This window comes from Clytia hemisphaerica, unplaced genomic scaffold (assembly GCF_902728285.1).
Source record: "Clytia hemisphaerica strain Z4C2 unplaced genomic scaffold, Clytia hemisphaerica genome assembly, whole genome shotgun sequence".
NCBI classification, from domain to species: domain Eukaryota; kingdom Metazoa; phylum Cnidaria; class Hydrozoa; order Leptothecata; family Clytiidae; genus Clytia; species Clytia hemisphaerica.
This window is the reverse complement of record NW_027103674.1, coordinates 2377443-2396419: the sequence shown is the minus strand read 5'-3', so window position 1 is coordinate 2396419 and position 18977 is coordinate 2377443. Positions and strand designations below refer to the sequence as shown.

The window sequence follows — 18977 nt, the reverse complement described above, 5'->3', positions numbered from 1 at the left end:
AAAAACACGTAATAAAAATCTGTAACCATCCTTTATTTCTTTGTTAAGGTCTACTCGCGTTTCTTAAGACGTAGGACATAGGCTACTAAGTACTTTGTTTGTAATTGCGTGTCAAATTCCAAAATATTGTTGTTTTTTTTTGTCAGTGGTATTATAATGATGTAGCAATAGCTACAGTAGCGATTTTTTGTGTTTTTGTTTTGCTGTGACAGTATGTTTGGTGAGAATGTTTTAATTTCAAACATTTGAATTTCATATGATGATTTTCAGAAGATGCAATAAGACGAACATTGATTATATCAATGGCTATCTGGTTTAAGGCTACAAGATTTTTAATTTAAGTTAGTTAGGTTTAATTTTAATTGAAGTTACGTTATCTTACGCGTTCGGAAAAAAGGCAATGATAGGGTATTACCTGGCACTATCAGAGGTATGCATCAAAAGTCGATGATACGTAGGGAACGAGGTCGTGTTCCGGACCACTCGCCTTAGCTAGAGAAAGAAGTTTTTTTTGAAAAATTGATCCTTCGAGGCTTTTTCATAAAAGTGTTTTGATTTTTGATTTTCGAAAATGTTCTCAAATGTCCTAGTACTTTTTCAAATTTTTAATTTTACCATTTTTGACTTTATTATATGTGAGAAACCGCTACCGGACTGTTGAAGAGACTAAACCCTTAGTAGAGACACTAACTGAAGTGATAAAACCGTCAAACTATAAAAGAATTTCTTCCTTAAGATTTAAAACTAAAATAACCAGGCGATGTTAACTGAAAACGTAAACATGTGATGGACGGTGAAAAAGAATGCGGCTATTATATTTTGATTTTTCCCTGAAAACGTAAACATTTAAGAAATTGTTAAGAGATTGATGAAAATTCAAATATTGCAAAATCTTTAAAATTGGAACGGAATAGGAGAAGATATCGGAAATTTTCTTTTCACAAGTGCCCTAGAACAAAATACCGGTAGAATATAACAAGAATAGGTAATTAAAGTATTCTTTAACTTCAGATTCTTCTTTCTTTTAAAGATTTAGTTTTTAAATGAGAGTGATACCGTTTGCTTACTCAATTCGCGGGGCCCCTTTCAAATAAGTTTTGAAATCCTATCTACTTTCAAACCCACTTACATACGCTTGAGTCCCACGATAGAAGCTACAGATCATAAGTGTTGGCCCCCCTACTATTAATGACGTATTTTTTAAATAAAGATCCCCTCGCTTTAGCCAAAACCAGGGATATCCTCTGGCGACTATTAATAACATAAATATATCCTTGAATCATCGATGCTTGAATACACTGGGACGAATTTGTTGCACTGGTAATTTTCTTTTATTTATAGATTACATCAATAGTGGAACAAATTATGAAAAACGGAACAAGTTATACTGATTACCCAGAATTCAAATTCGCCAGAACTGTCAATCTATGTTTTCCACCTGTCATAGTTTTAATAGGATGTGTTGGAAATTTGTTGAGTTTTTTTATTTACATCAAAAGGAAATACAAGGACAAGGTATGTTAAAAATAATACTTTAATTAGGTACAATGGTGGTCAGAATATGTTGGCATTTTGAGTATTTTGGCAACTTTTGGCGTTTTACTTTATTTAATCGGATATTTCGATTTGGGAGGGGTATAATGGCTTCCATGCTTTATTATCTGGCGCTATCAGTAAGCATTAAAATTTCAATAATACGCAGGATGAAAAGTCTCATAAGTCTAAATAGCCTATATTGGTGTAAAATACACTCCGTAATTCGAATATTTTTTCTAATTCGAATAAAATCCTTATTCACTTTGAGAACAACTATATTATAAAATTTTCGTAATGCTGTTTTTAGGTTGCACCTGTATATATTCTAAGCCTGTCAATCATCGACTCGATCAATCTGGTCATCGGATTACTACAATATTGGCTGATGTTCAATTTTTACCCAGAAGACATTACGCCCCTTCATTGTCACGTGATGTTTTTCTTAGTCAATGCAATGGCTAACCATTCACATTGGGTTGTCATTGCTTTCACTTTCGACCGGTTTTTAGGTAAGCGTAGACAGAAAATTTGTTGGCGAGAAGCAAACTCAAACCCAGTCCCTTTATTGGCTTTTTTATAATACACTTTTTCGACCGTAGTCGCACTGATAAGGCGGACAAAATAATGCCCGCGCGGCAATTGGCGGCTACGGTCGGAAAGGTGTATTAAAGGTTTCATTTTACTAAGTCTAGCATGCTAGACCACTAATTCAGACATATTCAGACTAATTCCGCAGCAAAAAATAATTGTATTTACAAATTTATTTGTAGTCATAACACCCATATTACTGCACTATAACACAACGAATTATAAATGACCCTAGTTTACCTTTTTACATTGTGTTCATTTTCTCTTTATAGCTGTTTGGTTTCCATTTTGGACTCGACAATATCAAAACCGACATCGCGCATGGATGACAGTCATCATAATTGGTCTCATATCATACGCCAAGAACCTCCACTATATATGGACCGCAGAATTTATCTACCAGCCAAAAACGAAAGTGGCATCATGCGGATTTGGTATACGCGATAAAAACCAATGGGTACTCGATTATCAATTATTTGAAATCGCTGTTTCCTCATTGGTTCCTTTTATAATTATTGTCGTTTTGAATAGTTCGATTGTTTATCGAATGCATAAGGATGGTAATTTCAGTAAAGCCCAAAGACGACATCAGGGCCATAAACTCAAATCTCAGTTTGTTACCAGTAGAAATTGTAAGTTGCAAACAAGCCAACAACGACAAGAAAATAACAAATCTGAAAATCACTCGATACCTACTTTTGATACAAAGCCTGAAACGGATTGTGCAACTGCTAATTCTTATAATCCACTCAACAACACACATCCAACGATACCAAAGCTAGCCAATCAGGAGCCAGATTACAATCCACAAAAAGACAAAGACCAGAACTCAAAACCTAAACCGCATCTCACAATCCCAACGTCCTCAAAGCGACGTCAAACAATTGTACCGTCAGATTCCATACAACAAATCACATCAGAATTATCAGAAAACATTAAACCTAAAAGACTTTTCCATTACGGTTTAACAATCTCTTTGCTTCTCGTCTCCAGCGCTTTTGTGGTTCTAGTATCACCTTTACTAGTGCTTAGATTCTATTATATGAATCAAGAACATATAACTCCACATCATAAAGCTGTTTACACCATGAAATACCAGATCTGTCAGAAATTATGGTATTCAAACAACGCAGTTAACTTTTTCTTATATTCATTATCAGGACGCTCTTTTAGATCAGATCTTAAAGCAACAATTCTTGGATTATATACTAGAATGTTTCCAAAAGGTAAAACTGACAGACGCTCAAACAGTAGGACGACTTTGGACAGCGTGTTACGTTTTTCAGATAGTAGCACGACTACTGACACAGCGAACTCGGTTAAAGAAAATAACACATGAGCAATGAACTTCAAGCGCAGTACGGATAAAAATACAGCCAGGACACAAAGAATATTTGTGGGAAGAAAACATGACAATTTTTCGAAAGGTATTGTATTTTGGTAGTTACAATTAATACACGGGTTTCGAATTAAATCTGGCACGAGAGAAAAAATCAAGTAAATAAAAGGAGCGATAAGGGGAAATGCCTTATAAAAGGTTGATAGATTTCCTTTCTTCTCTTTTGAAAGCCAGGTGTTCATTCAAAAGATGTTTTTCTATTTTAAATTCAATAAAAGAAATATGATTAAACGATTGACTTTTTATTTTAATGTTTTTTGTTTTCATAATGAACCATAAAGTCTGTCAAAATGGAAAAATGAGCTAAAATTGCTTGATACACGGCCAATTTTCGTTCTGTTTACTTGATATTTTTCGTGCAAATTTACATGGGATTAAAGCTAAAGCTAAGCAAAAATTTAATTCGAAACCCGTGTATTGAAATGAGCTTCTTTCGAAAGAAAACTTTGTATAATAAATAATCCAAATAATAGACAGACTTTATGTTATGACTCTCTATCACTGACCCTTTTTAAAAAGCATTGACGACATTTTGAGTTGTGTTTTCAACAACGGGAATAAAAATATCAACTTTGAACTTCATCCAAGATTTTGGATTGTCGTAATGGTTACTTTTCTCTGCGTTGATTAGGCGCCGAATAGAATCTCAATTGATCGACACAAGTCGATCTATATGATTTCGGCCTGTGCTTTTTACGGTAGTTAATAGGCTCATATCAAACCTACCCAAAAGTCAAATACCTTATCGGGGAAAACTTCATCGGGGAAAATTTTCGTCGGGAAAAAATATTCGTCACTTGGCAAAAATTTCGTCACTTTTCCCTGACGAAGTTTTCCCCGATAAGGTATATTGTCTGTTAATTTCAGCGAATTGAGATTTGATACATCTTTTCGACCGTAGTCGCGTGCTCAGGCGTGTGCCACCCTAAACTCGACCCAATCCTTCTTTTACACTTTTTCCATTGTCTTTAGGAGCGAAAAAAAGACTGGGCGGTTTTAGGGTGGAAAAACGGACAAAAAAATGCCCACACGGAAATTGGCGGCTACGGTCTAAAAGGTTATACTAAATCTTTTCAATGATTATTTATCAAATCGATCTTATAATCGAATGCTGCTCTTTCCCGGGATCTTAATGGACGCTTTTTATAAGAAAGAATAAATTTTGACACAGTGTCTATTGTCCTTTTAACTAAAAGAAGGAATTTATATCGTGGCCCTGTACCAATTTCGTACCCCAAACCCACTTGTACCATTTTTTGATTTTATTGATGGCCGTGGTAAAATCTTTTCGTGAGCGCTATCTATCAGAATTACCAAAAAGTGAACTAAGGGACTTGGCTCGAGTTTGAATATATACAAAACCTGTTACCTATTTTTCTGGATACAACACTATATAAGATTTAAAAGGTACCTTTATCATGGGTAGCATCCTCAGTTTTTCCCACGAGGAATAAACCGACGATTGCTTATGGGCGCAAGATTTTCAAGCCATTGAATATAGGCTTTGGCGTAATATAGAAATGGCAGACCTGCTAAAATGATGAGATAACATTTATGACATATTTTGCATTAAGATATTATTTCATTCAGTAAATTATTGCAAGTAATCTATCAAACAACAATTCTACAATTAAAAGTTTTGAAATCAAATATTTATAGTTTTACTAAAAACCCCATCATATAATAAAGTGTAATGAGCTGTTCCAATTTCGTACTCCAAAGCCACTTAAACAACTTTTTCATTTTACTGATGCACGTGATACAACTTTCGTTAGTGCTATCAGAATCATAAAAAAATCGAACCAAGGGCCTGTGTCCGAGTTTGAAGCTGTATTGATTGTATTTGTTGAAGTACTACGAGTTTCTTTAAGTCAGATATCAGTCGGCACAGGCGGTATTTGTGAGCAGCCAGAACTAGCATCACAGGTCCCTGAAATAGAAAATATAATTGTTATTTTATGTTAGATAGGACGGAACAGGGTATATACTTTGATAAGGTCTGGCTTGCCTAATTCCGCGACAAGTTCTACCTAGAGCTTTTCTAATGCTAGCAACTTTTATCTGAACGTTAAAAATGGAAGCATTTATAAATTCGAATACTTGAATCTTAATTGCTAATTACCCTCGCCTCTCTTCCCCACTAAAACTCAAAAATTATACAAAAATGTCAATTTATGCTTCACATATGTATTACATGTTAAATCTAGGTTGAATTTGAATCGAAAACTAAGAATAGGCAGAATACCAACGTTCACAACCTCCATATAACATTAGATGAACGTTGAAACAACGTAATCTCACCTGGTATTCCTGGTTCACCAACTACACCAGCTAGACCTCGTGGTCCAATTCCTCCAATATCTCCTGGCATTCCAGGTGCTCCCATCGGTCCCATAGGGCCCATTTCACCTGGGCGACCGACTGGTCCTGACATTCCAGGTTCTCCAGGGACTCCAGGGGTTCCTAGACCTCTTGTTCCTGGAATTCCGGGTTCACCAGGTGGACCGGGCGGACCGGGAGGACCTGGTGGGCACTCACATTGGTGTTTCTTTGGGCGTTTTTTCCCTAAGAATATGAAATATATATTAGTCTGGGGAACTATTAAGTATGCTAGGCCCATCTTTGTGTAAAGAAAATGATGACTGAAAATATTCTTTAGGAGCTTTAACTGCAAGATGATGAGGATTCTTACTGATTCTACATACATTTGGTAGTACCTATTCACTAATGATTTCTACTGTCTAGGGTTTATATAATGATACACCCCGTCTCAAAGCCCAGGTGAAAGTTTTTTGGGGATGAAAATCTCTATCAAAATCCCAATAGGGATAGAAATTCTACTGTTCCCAGCCCAAAACTTCCATTGGGGATGGTTTTGGAGAGAAAATTTTTCGATTAGATTTTAAGTGAGGATGAAATAAAAGTCATTTTCACACGGGGGTAAAAAATTGTTGGATATTTTTCAACCGTCGGGAACGAAATTTTGAGCATATTTTTGTAGTAGGGCTGGGTTTTAACACGGGTGTGTAATGATTGGGGTAACGTTAAAAAAACCTCTACTAAATACTAAGCTCAATTCCCAACGGAGAAAAGGATTATTACCAAATATTTTGAGAATCCTGACTGAATGTTTAGGCCACAGAAAACAAAAGAATTTTTAATCCCCAACCATCAAAAACAATAGACCATTGCCAACGGCGTTCGTCTTTGTCCTTTATTTCTCTATCGGATAGAACATCATCACCGGGTCACTGAGACAGGGGTGTAAAACAAAACCAACAACGTACCTTCTGAGAAACGGTATAAGGTGAGGAATAGAACCAGAAAACTGATCAGCTTCATGATAAGTTAACTTCAAATCACAAAAAGATGTGATGACCAATGTTCTCGTCTCAAGTATTGTGGAGAAACTCGTTGGATACGTCTTTTAGCTGATCCAGAAAGCATTTTATATCATTTTTGGGCTTGTTTAGATAACCTCAGTTGACACGGCATTGTTTATTTGACGGTAACGTCGATCCTCTTATGTTGTTTGGACGTTGTTAGTTGGACTTTGAAATCGCCTTAGAACGTCTGTTGACCGATCAGAAAGCATTTCATATCTTCCTTGAGTTTGTTTGGATAACCTCAATTGACACGGCATCGTTCAGTTGACGTCCATCTAATTATGTTTTTTGGATATCGTGGACTTTAGCTCGTTGGATCTTGTTTTGACGTTCGAATCATACTGATACGTTTGTTAGCTTATACATAAAGCATTATTTTTCCGTCTAGAGTATATTTGGATAATCAATCTGAGATGGGACAGTTTTACAATGACGTTTTATTTTTCTGCACAATCTGAGAAAACTCTTATCCGCATCAGTTTATCAAAACAGATATGACTTTAAAAACATAAGTAGAGTTGAAATGTTAACAGGAGTTTCGTCTGGCTCTTACGACTTTGGAAATGTAGATAAACATTATTTTCAAAATAGACATCTTCGCTGAGAAAGAGGTCTCCCCCAGCGTACCTTAATACAACTTTTCGACTGTAGTTGCGCGGTCAGGCACGTACCACGTTATCATTTAATTATCCCCCTAAACTTGATCCAATCCTTTTTAGGTCCGAAAAAAAAGACTGGGACGGTTACAGGGCGGTAAAACGCGGACAAAAAAAATGCTCGCGCGGCAATTGGCGGCTACGGTCGAAAAAGTGTATTCGCGCAATCACGCAATTTTTTTTTCGAGATTCATGCGTTTACACAATTTTTTTCACTATTCACGCAAAGTTCTCGAATTCACGCATTCACGTTTTTTTTTTTTCAATTTCACGCAATCGCGCAAGAGTAAAAGTTTTTATCATTCACGCATTCACAAAAACTGCTGGGGGCCCCTTAAAAAAGGTCAGTGGTTCGCGGGAAATACAGATATACATTACTAGACATTACAAGGGTTGAAAGGTTAACAAGAGTTTATCTGGCTCTGGTAATCTTGGAAACAAATTTAATGTCTTTTAGTAGAATTGAAATAAAAGTCAATTCGCAAGAGTTTTGTCTGGCTCTGATAACTTTGGAATAAGATGCCAAGCCTAGATATTTAGAGTTATACAATACAATTATTTTAAATAGACATTCTCGTTGATTTCTCGCTAGTCGGTTGTTAAAAAAACAGTCAATGTGTCCCGGGAAGTAAAAAAACAAAACAAGTACCATACATATACACGCATTTTTTATAAGAATAGGGTCAAGTATTCTTAAGAAAGTGCCAAAATTGATTGTGAAATAGTCTTAATGTATCTTACTTTTTTAGACTTGACTTTTTTACAAACATGAGAAATGATCAATTTGAGAGTTTTGGACTTTGGAATGAACATTGGGAACTAAAATTACATTTCTGCCTCAAAGTTTAAATTCAAGTCTGACAAAGGAAGCAGTTTTTTTCTGTTAACCAAATACAAAATGACTGTATTCTTATCAAATTCTGTGAAACTCACCCTCTAGAGGGTATTCTTGCGATTTGGCCAATTTTCACCCTGATATTCTTATAGAAGATATTCTTATAAAAAAAGCGTGTATCTTAGTCTTCTATTGACATTAAAATTGACATATTTCTACATTTCAACGAAATTCGGGCAAGCATTACATACCAAACACATACAAAAGAGAGCTAAGACATTGTGTGTACGGGTTCACCGGTAGATTTTGGTATAACAGATCATACATAGGAGGTTACAGTTAAAGAGTTAAATTTGATTCTCCCAAGGTAAAGGTTCGAGCTACCAAGAACTATTGAGTGAGACCTATAGCAAGGGTATTGTTTAATTCTTAAAATAAATCGGTCTCGGACCTAGTCTTTGTACCGAGCCCGGGGGGGGGTACTAGGTTTGCGAGGTGACGGGTATGTCCGAGCCGAAAATCGAAAATCGACCCTTTGAGAGACAAAATTTTGGTGATTTTGGGACCCTTTGAGAGACTTTTTCCTAAATTTTGGTCCATTTTTTCCAAATTTTGGTTTGATTGTCACCAAATTTTGGTCAAAATTTTTGGAAATCCTGACCCTTTGAGAGAGAAATTTTTGATTTTCGTGATTTTGGGACCCTTTCAGAGACTAACTTTTGAATTTGTACCCCTTTGAGAGACTTTTGAGGAATGAGAAAAGGTACCCTTATGGCTCGCACATACCCGGCACCCATTTTGCCTAAGTACCCCCCCCCCGGGGTACCGAGCTAAGAATTTATAATGATAGGCGTATTAGGATAGAGGGTGAGACAGTAGAAATTATTGATGAAAAAATTACTATTAAAAAGATCGTCAATATATTTCATGACATTGAGTATCTAGTAAAATATTTTAACATAATTAACAGAATATTCTCATATTTACACAGGCCTGCAAATAAACTGTAAAAAAGAACTTGGTCTAAATAAGTTCACCTCGTGAACCTTTACTGCCCGGTGGTCCTGATTCACCTTTACTGCCCGGTGATCCTGATTCACCTTTCACAAGGATCATTCGTCTTTGTCGATGTCCATTTACTTCAAACTCAACACCAAAATCATGTTGTGGTCCAACAACACTAGCTGAACCTCTCGGACCTTTTGAACCTTTGTTTCCTTGATCACCTATTCCTGAAGAATAAAAGAAACACGGTGTGTTCAGCAAGAAACGCATACGCGTTTTTTATAAGAAAAAACTATATAAGAATATTAAGGCTTCGATGGGTAAAGTATTGAGAAAACTTGGCTCTGTGAGAGCATGGAAAGTGAAAAAAACTATGTACTCTCTACTGTAAGGGTCTAATTTGAGACTCATTTTTGTCTGCAGTTTGCTTGAACTCTTTTAATATCCGAGCTGGTCAAGTTTGGAATAGACTATCTTTGGAATACAAAGCTATTGACTCTAAAATGAAGAACAAATAAATCTGCACATATTGCAGTTTTTAAATCGAGTGCCCCTCCCGCGGAACTACACTTACCTTCAGAGAAATGGTACAAAGTGACCAAAAGAAGGAAAACAAGAGCCAACTTCATCATCCAAAATTATGCTTGTGTTTTCTTTCCGAATGTAGGCGCGTTTAATTTTACCAAATAATTACCAATCAATTTATATTCACGCGTTTGTAGCTTTTTCAGATTGACTGATGTTGTAGGTATAGAGTAGAGCCTTTTATACTTTTTTTTTAAGTAGACTATTTAAAAGGTGACCAGTGTATTTTACGGATTAAGGGTGTGAAGACCAGCCTTTATAAAATTATTAGAGTAAATAAAATACTCCTTGGATTATCATAAGGTCACGTACACAGAACATGTTAACGCAGTTTCATTGATCTGATTGATCTGTATTTTTCCTTGATCCCGGATTGAGTAAACATTCCAAGCGTTAAAAAACGGACCAAATTACGAAACTGTACTTTAGGATTCAACAAGATTTATTTTAATCCAGCAAACATCCAAAGAAGGATGTTTATTCCTATTTACTTAACTTTTTCGGGGATGGTTATGAAATATTTTCAAAAATTCCAAAAATGAAGATGAAACATAATTCTTCGCATGTTTTTTTCTATACATTATCACGAAAGAAATACCTACTTTTCTAACGGTTTACAGATTTCATTAAAAAAAATATCGACATAATTCAAAAATTTTATGATACAAATGTGTAATAAATTTTCATATCATTAACGAGTGATAGACCTTATCGGAGTTTTTGATTTTTCTAAATCAGCGATGCATTGTGAGATTGTTTTAGGGGGCTATTACAATAGAATTCCCTCAAGGAATTCCTAAGAGATTTTATTGTAATACCCCCGAAACAATCCCACAATGCATCGCTTTTTTAGAAAAATCAAAAACTCCGATAAGATCTTTTATGTTATAGTCGTCTCATTATTATGGGTTAGCTTCAACGTGTCCCTGATTGCCGTGGTGCGAAGGGGGAATGGGTGGTCGGGAACAATCGGTAGCGTCACACGTCCCTGAAAGATAAAATAAAATTCATAGTTTCAATTCCTTAAGATGAAATCTACTGAGATGTAAAAACGGACACTTTTCACAAAAAAAGAAAAGAAAAAAGATGCATAATAGTGTGGTAATGCGTCTAACATTCAGTTTCGTCAAAAATAAGAAATACTGAGGATCTTGAGCCCACTAAACTCTGCAAAGGTTAATGTGACTCCCTTCTCCAAGAACGAGATCCTATGAAGAGGAACCACAGGAACTTAAATTTTTGCGTTATTCAATCATGATCCTTGGTAATATAGAAATATGGCGAATATTAAAAATATTAGTAAGAGGAGTACTTGGTAACGTGATCAAGGAGCAAATCAATTTTCATCTTTTAATAATAACAAAATAAAAAGCTAACAGAAAGTTAAATCAATAAGCTTCCAGACCAGTGTTTTCTATAAGGACTATGTTTACAGTAAAATATACCCGGTCTTCCGGGTTCACCCGCTGGACCAGGCATCCCTGGAGCTCCGATAATGCCAATTTCTCCTGGGAATCCTGGGTAACCTCTTGGACCCATGAGGCCTCTATCACCAGGAAGACCATCGAGTCCTACAGGACCTGGTTTTCCGGGATGCCCTGGTAGACCAACTGGTCCTGAGTCACCTGCAAATCCAGGCAACCCTGGTGGTCCTGGGGGCCCTGGAGGGCCGGGCGGACAGTTGCATTGAGGACTTGGGGGAGCCAATCCTATAAATTGAGAAAGATGATAATCTTCTATGGAATATAATATATGGAATACAATTTGATTTTTTATATCTAGGAAAGTACACCTTATAAGAAAAAATGATTCTTGACCTCTCTTAAGGCTTACCTAGGAAAATGGGAAATTGAAATCCAAATCTTTCTAAATAGTAATACTGATCCGCGAAAGTTGATATTTTTTTAAACATTATTCCAAGAGTTAAGATTTTGCCATAAATTTAGATAAAGTTTGTACATTTGTACAAAAAGGATCTTTTGTGTAAAGTCTGAAATAAATCGTTTTAAATATGCTAACCTTTTGCAAAGCACCATAATGTCCCCAAAAGAAACAGGCTTTGAATCATCCTCATATCTAAAAATGGAAAGAAAAGCAAACATGTTAATCTGAGGACAAGTAAATTATAGCTAAGCCTCATGGGTTCTTATGTATTTCGTAATTTTCAGGTTTAAGAAGTAGAGATGAGCTTGGAAGCCATAAGAAAATCACAAAAGAGATTTATTAAAGTTTATTACCTGAAAAAAGTAACCCTTTCTCTTGATACGCGCAGCTGACTGTTTGTTGGTCAAGTCTAGGTTGTTGTATGAAAAGCGTGATGCAGAAATTGGATTAAACCATTTTATAGCCTCCATAGTTAGAGAAATTCTATTCTTGAGCAGATCTCATACCAGATGCACAGTCGTCAACAAAAAAACAATACATTGTGGTTAATCGTGGTTAATGTATATCTCAACACCATGTCTGCGATAAATGATGACCGAGCAGGTCGTTGAAGACTCCTCTTTTTTATTGAGAACAAATTTATTAGAACAATTAGTCTCAAAAGCGGCAAAAATTAAGGACAATTTAAGAACAATATGCGGTGCCTGGAATTGTCAAGCAATTTAAGAGTTAAAATAGTCCAAATTATAAAAAGACTCATAAAAAACCTAAAATTTTCTAAATTTTTGCTCTCAATAAGATTGAACAGATTGAAAACAAGTGATATTTTTATGGACCTACCTGGTTATGCATTTAACACATATATAATTGATATCTACGTGAGAATGAACGTTAAACAATCATTCAGAACACAAATAGTGACGATTTATTAAAATTAGTCGTTTGTTTCTTATAAAAAACACGTTTAGAAACCAAAATTTCATGCTCTTGAAATATTCTTTCATATTCAAGACTTCGAGAGTAAAAAAACATCTCTTTTTAGCTGAAATTTACCCCAAATTTTTTTTTCCAAGAATCGAGCTCCGTCACATTCGAGGGTTTATAGTTATGCATCTTTGTGCAAAAAATCATAAAGAATAAAAGAGCCAATCTCGAGAAAAGCTTATACCTAAGTAATTGATAGTGTGCTTATAAAAAATATCGAATTTAGCCAGCTTTTCTATAAAAACATGTCTAAACACATATATTCTTTATAAGTAAGCCCTCGTGAGCAAAAAAAACATCTATCTCATAAAAAAAATTGAGTAATTTGACTAAGAACATTGATGTATGCTTATTAATAGTGATTCTCATAGATAAACATGCGTTTTTTGAGCCAATAATTTTTTTTTGCAAAAATTCGCTTAAGCCATCTTTTACCTACGATGGTACCCTACTTTCATGCAAAAAATCAGAAAAAATTAACGACCTAATTTTTCACAAAGTCCAAAAAACCCGTTTTTTAGCCGTTTTTTGGCCCAAAAATTTGCCAAAATTTTTTTTGAAAATCGGGCTCCGTCACATTCGAGGGTTTATAGTTATGCATCTTTGTGCAAAAAATCAGAAAAAACTAACGAGCCAATCATGAGGAAAGCTAATAACAAACGAACGAACGAACGAACGAACGAACGAACGAACAGACGAGCGGACAAAGGTTAATTTATAGGACCTCCACCGGGGTAGGTCCAAAAAACAGTTTCAGACTCAAAGTAGCTAAAAATGAAATAAAAAACAGCCGAGCCTCATCGGAATTTCACTGTTTCTTATATATAAAAGAATGCATTCTGCGCGTAAAAAATTGACAGAAAGTTATGTAGTCATGTGCAAGCTTTTTTTTTTCTCGATGCAAATATGCTTCACAAAACTTTAGCGCAATGAGTCAAATGTTGAATTCATTGTCCTCTTTATGCTTAATGTTAAACTTATTTATAATGCTATAAACCATTAGTTCAACTTTCTTTTTAATCTCTGTAAAGTAATTTTCAGTGTTTCTCTCAAACATTTATATCGATGATTGTGCTTGATTGTGAACAATGAAACTACTCTGGGAAGGTAAGATTGTACTACAATCGATTCGAAATTAAAACCATCGATAACACTAATAAGTTATCGATAAAACCATTAAATCTAAAGCGATCGATAACTAATCGCAAGCGCTCAAAAATTAAGAAAAATAGTCGAGCAATTAATTATCGATTCTTAGCGATTTGAAATCTGTTGATTATCATGAACGTCCATAATTGATCTTATCGATTACTTTACAACCATCTGGATTTTCTTTTGAAAAGGATGAAGAATATACGGGATGTTCTGGAGTTTTTATAAGATACTTCAGTAATTGGTCATTTGAAGTAATAAAAATAACGCATTCTTTAGAAAAAGCAATAAAATTGTTGTATTACTGGTTAACGTCCAACCAAATCAAGAAAGAGCTTGTAAAAACTCCAGCTTGTCCCGAATATACAGACTCTCCTTAATTTCTGAAATATTATGTTGTGGTTAGTTTACTATCGTTCCCAAAGTTACAGTATAAGCACGTGTCTAGTCTGAATCGCAGACCTACAAAACCGCAGGTCTATCTATAGGGAGCACGAATCTGTTACATTTTTTTTTAATAAACATTGCACTTGTAAGCATATCTAGGCTCAGATATTGGGAAAAATTAAGCATATGCTAAGCATTACCTCGAGCCTATGAAAAAAGTATAAGCTACTTTGTAGTATGGATATAAGCAGTATTATAGTAGTATAGCAGTATATAAGCAGTATTAGGATATAAGCATCCCTCAAGCATTTTTTCAGCCTTAATAAGCTCTCGACCTAAGCATCTCTGTGCCTGTTTTCGGATTTTTATATTCTTATAAAAAAACATGTAGTGGACACCATGTATGTGTCAACACCTTTTGAAAAGAGGTCTAAGAGGTCTCATACCGTCGCTTTTAGTATTCTAGAAAGTTTATTTGATAGATGCATTGAGCTTTTTTTCCACCACTAATATATTTGTGCCGATAAAAGCTGGTAACAGTGGAATGAACGAACGAACGAACGAACGAACGAACGAACGAACGAACGAACGAACGAACGAACGAACGAACGAACGAACAAACGAACGAACGAACGAACGAACGAACGAACGAACGAACGAACGAACGAACGGAAACAAGTAAAATTCAAGGAAACTTACAAACAATTGATTGTGTCAATATAATCGAATTCATTCCATCTTGACGATCTTTTTATCGAAGGAACTTGAGCATCGTGCACATACAACATAATCCATGTGTTTAATTTACTGAATATTTTTAATAGTTTGAAATCTTCATAAGGACATATAATACTCTTTTCATAGTTTTACATCTGAAAATAAGAAAATGGAACATGATTAACAATGTTGACACTGTTATAAAAATATGGTACAGGGTGTCCGAGTCGTACCACCTCTATATACAGGGTGTCCGGAAGAAAAGTATGAGTTCGAACATGATTCGGAGTAGAAGGTTGCTGCGTGTGTTTAACAAAATGTAAGAAAATATGTACCAACACAATAATTGTTTTTACAACAGTCATTATGATTAAAAAGAACTAGCCGGTACCCGGCGTCGCACGCCGGTTTAGCTGTTGCTGAACGCACTTAAAGTCCTTTGGACGTTGGGAAGGTGGCTTGAAACACGATGAAATCAAAATCAAAGGGAAGCAGAATTCTCTTCAAAGTTTGACTCTATACCTCCCGGGTGACGTATCTTTTAACCATATTTTGGAAAAGATTTTTAAATTCTGTCAAAATTATCAGAAAGGGCGTCATTCAAATTACACCATACCGGCGACCAGCGACGTCCGAGACGGCTCTACAATCAGATTTTTTTCTCGCTTCGCTCGCTTAACATTTGCCATAGTTCTTGATGATTAGGAATTGTGAAATCTAGTGGTCTGCTCCAATGAGAGTCCACAATGTCTCCAGGGTACCCAAACCAAAGAGATGTAACCAAAGGCTAAAGGCTAAAAATGAATATTCAACATTTCCAAGTTATGCCAAAGATTTTCCCCGCATTTACTATGACTGATTGAATTTAGCAATTTCATGTTTTTTCGTATTTTAAATTTTTTGGAATTCTTGCTTTAACTATTACTTTGAATCTAATTTTTTTTATAAAAACCGTCCGTGTCGCGCAACTTATGTATTGTATCTAAATCCTACATTGGAGATGTGTCTCTAGCCTTCTGTTACAACTCAGTGACCCAAAGATTCATTTGGTAAAGTCCAATATTAAAGATAAGATTTCATAATTGTTTAAATTTAAAAGTTAAAGCAAATAGCTATAAAATAATTTCAACTTCTTAAAACTTTCTTTAAAAAACTATTACAAAAAAGGTTTAAAAATAATATTTTAAAATACTGTTTCCATCCAAGTACCACTCTACATAGGCGTCGCATTGAAAATTCCATAAAAGCGCCGCCTTCAGAATGCAGCGCTTATAAGAAAACTACGCTCTAGCAAAGACATTCCGTTGGTAAGATGAAAAATATTCAAAATGTTTGACCAATAGGAAGAGGTCATTGAACCTGATTGTGATTGTGATTCCAATAACCCTGGAATGGCGTAGAATGAATTATCTTATTGTATAATGTAAAAACTAGCGTAGGGGTATAGACCTTTTCATAAATTACGTCACGAACATCAGTTGCCTCGTTTTAAAATTATTGCCATGGTGATTAACTCCCAGCGGGTTTTATCACAACTACTTTCTATTCATAAATCATTTAATGTCTCAAGGAATATGATCACTATGGAAATTGTTTGAATACGAGGCAAGTGATGTCTGTGACGTAATTTATAAAAAGATCTATTCTTTGAAACTGAATTTTAAAAATTTCACAAAAAGCAACGCACCTAAAATCACGGGATTTAGTAAGTGTCATGGTGTCATGTTACTTCGTAGAGGAAACGCGGTAGTCTATTCGATAATAAAGATTTCAATAATATAATTTGTAAAGTGTATGATTTTAAGTGCCAGGAAAAAAAAACGACCTCCAAACAGAGTGGAGACCAAAAAAACCTGTTCAAATCAGAACACTTTTGTCAAATTATCCTAATACTGTTGACGTTGTTATAAGGTTGAAAGCTTATAAAGGCCAGTTTTTCAACACGTCGGGCAAATTGAATGACTTTTTATAATGCAAAAAATGTTCGAGGGGTACTTAGGTAAGATTGGGAATGTTAAATTTCCCGGAGAATCTGCTTAGTGAGAGGTTGTATTATTGCGAAAAAAGATTTCTGTTTTAACAAAGAAGACTTATTTTCTTTCCAAAATCTTTAATAAGTAGGGGGGGGGGGTGGTACTCTGGGAGAAAATCCAAAAAATGGGGGGGGGTCAATATTAAGTGATTTAGGGGTGATTTTCCCAAAATTCCCTAGGAAAATGAAGGTTTTGGCACTTTCATAAAATGGGGGAGGGGGTCATTATAAAATGTTATTGGGGTGACTTGCACTGAGGAGTACATACACATCGAATAATTCAGCTTCACCGAGATTAGAAGCAACTGAGATTTTGAATAACCAAAGTTCAAATAATCAATGGAGTTTTTGTCTGAATTTGGTAGGCAGATTCAAAGGGAAAATCATCTTACTTTGAATAATCAAAAATGTTAGTCGATTGGGCCATTCCATTTTATAACCATACATGGGGTGGACGAACTTTTCCAGGGGGTAAACTGAGAAGAATTTCCAGGAGGTCTAAGGAAGTGTTTTTTATGTTTCCAGGGGGTAAAAAGCTATTCTATTACCAGGGGGTAAACGACTGATATAAAAGTTCGTCCACCCTCACTTTAAGAGATGAAAACAATATTTTCCTGGGTCGTTTTTGCAAATTTTGCTATTTCCCAGGGGGGATCCACACATTTCCAAGAAATTTGTTTTGACTTGAAAAGGTTCCTTCACCCCCCCCTGTATGGAAATATTTTGTAACAGCCCAATGTAATTAGCATTAAGGTTTTTAATTGAATTGGAAAATGGAGTCATTCTGTCTTATAACAAGGTGGGCTTAGGGGTTCAATGTGAAAAGGCTTAAAATTAAACAGAAAAGATTGCAGCCCGACGAGCGGTTGAAAAACTAGTATTAAAAGCCAGACGTCAACGCAAAATCACTAAAGTAATCTAAATTTTATAAGAAACAACAATTAGTAGGTGTTAAAATAATGTTTAAAATGTTAAAATGTTAAAAGGTAAAACATAAACCTTTGAAAGTAATTGTGAATGAGCTAAGAACCGTTTTTGCCAAAAAAAACTATCAGGAACAAGGATTTTCTATTTTTCTTTAGTAGACTACCAAGCGGTCATTTCATGAAAATTCATGTAAAAAGATTCCATTTGTTTTCCACAGATCATCTTCTCCTGGGTTTTATGAATATTTGCAAGAACAAAGATTCCAGCTCTTTTGCACAGACCACATCTTTAATGATTTTGTAAGAAAAGAAATTCCATCTTTTTCTGCAGACCATGACACATTATGAAGGTAGGCTATCTTCGATGTGGATAGTTTCCACTATTATTCCTTGAGCGTTGTTGCTGCATGCCAGGATTTGGCTGAAAAAAAAACAAAGTAAAAATGCAGATCTTCAAAATTAGGAAATAGTTAGACAATTAAAGGTGGAAATACATGAAATCCATAATGATGTTTGAATCCGAAGGCTTATGGCGGATGGATTCTAAGAAGGGGAGGGAGGGGGAGGAAATTTTTCTCAAGAAGGGGGAGATAAAAAAGAGGAACTCCTATTCATGATATGCACCACTGCAATGTCTTCTGACATTACGTCACGGAACCAATAGCTCATTGGTTGGAAGTGACGTAAAATCAGTCAATACGTCACTTTCAACCAATCAGCTATTGGGTGGAACGGAAGACATTGCAATGGTGCATATAATGAATAGGGGCTTGACATAAAGACTTCTTTTTCTGGTCAGTGGAGAGAACACTATAATGTGGTTTGCAGGCCATAAAAATCACCCTAAACCTTATGAAATAACCCCAGAAAGGGGGCATGAAGAAAAAGAAGGATTTCTAATACAT

General features: G+C 35.4%; 4 protein-coding genes across 4 annotated transcripts in view; 1 reads left to right on the top strand and 3 right to left on the bottom strand.

Annotated features, from left to right (window-relative positions):
• Positions 1-1345: 1345 nt before the first annotated feature.
• LOC136803562 (G-protein coupled receptor moody-like) lies at positions 1346-3463 on the top strand. Its single transcript, XM_067060299.1, has 3 exons — positions 1346-1515; positions 1844-2045; positions 2397-3463. Exons 1-3 carry the CDS (start codon positions 1366-1368, stop codon positions 3461-3463), a joined length of 1419 nt encoding a protein of 472 aa, XP_066916400.1. The 5' UTR covers positions 1346-1365.
• A 1803-nt stretch (positions 3464-5266) lies between these two features.
• On the bottom strand, positions 5267-6915 carry LOC136803588 (cuticle collagen 13-like). The gene is made up of 3 exons (XM_067060316.1): positions 6811-6915; positions 5825-6088; positions 5267-5453 (listed from the first exon to the last, which is right to left on the bottom strand). Exons 1-3 carry the CDS (start codon positions 6863-6865, stop codon positions 5395-5397), a joined length of 378 nt encoding a protein of 125 aa, XP_066916417.1. The 5' UTR covers positions 6866-6915; the 3' UTR covers positions 5267-5394.
• Positions 6916-10800: 3885 nt separating this feature from the next.
• On the bottom strand, positions 10801-12296 carry LOC136803587 (cuticle collagen 1-like). Its single transcript, XM_067060315.1, has 4 exons — positions 12228-12296; positions 12010-12066; positions 11436-11699; positions 10801-10978 (listed from the first exon to the last, which is right to left on the bottom strand). Exons 2-4 carry the CDS (start codon positions 12062-12064, stop codon positions 10893-10895), a joined length of 405 nt encoding a protein of 134 aa, XP_066916416.1. The 5' UTR covers positions 12065-12066; positions 12228-12296; the 3' UTR covers positions 10801-10892.
• Positions 12297-16227: 3931 nt separating this feature from the next.
• LOC136803513 (terminal uridylyltransferase 7-like) overlaps positions 16228-18977 on the bottom strand; it is a 47407-nt gene continuing 44657 nt past the window's right edge. The window contains exon 31 of the mRNA XM_067060255.1: positions 16228-18493. Within this exon, the coding sequence (XP_066916356.1) occupies positions 18428-18493 (66 nt within the window). The 3' untranslated portion in view covers positions 16228-18427. The remainder of the gene's footprint in view (positions 18494-18977) is intronic.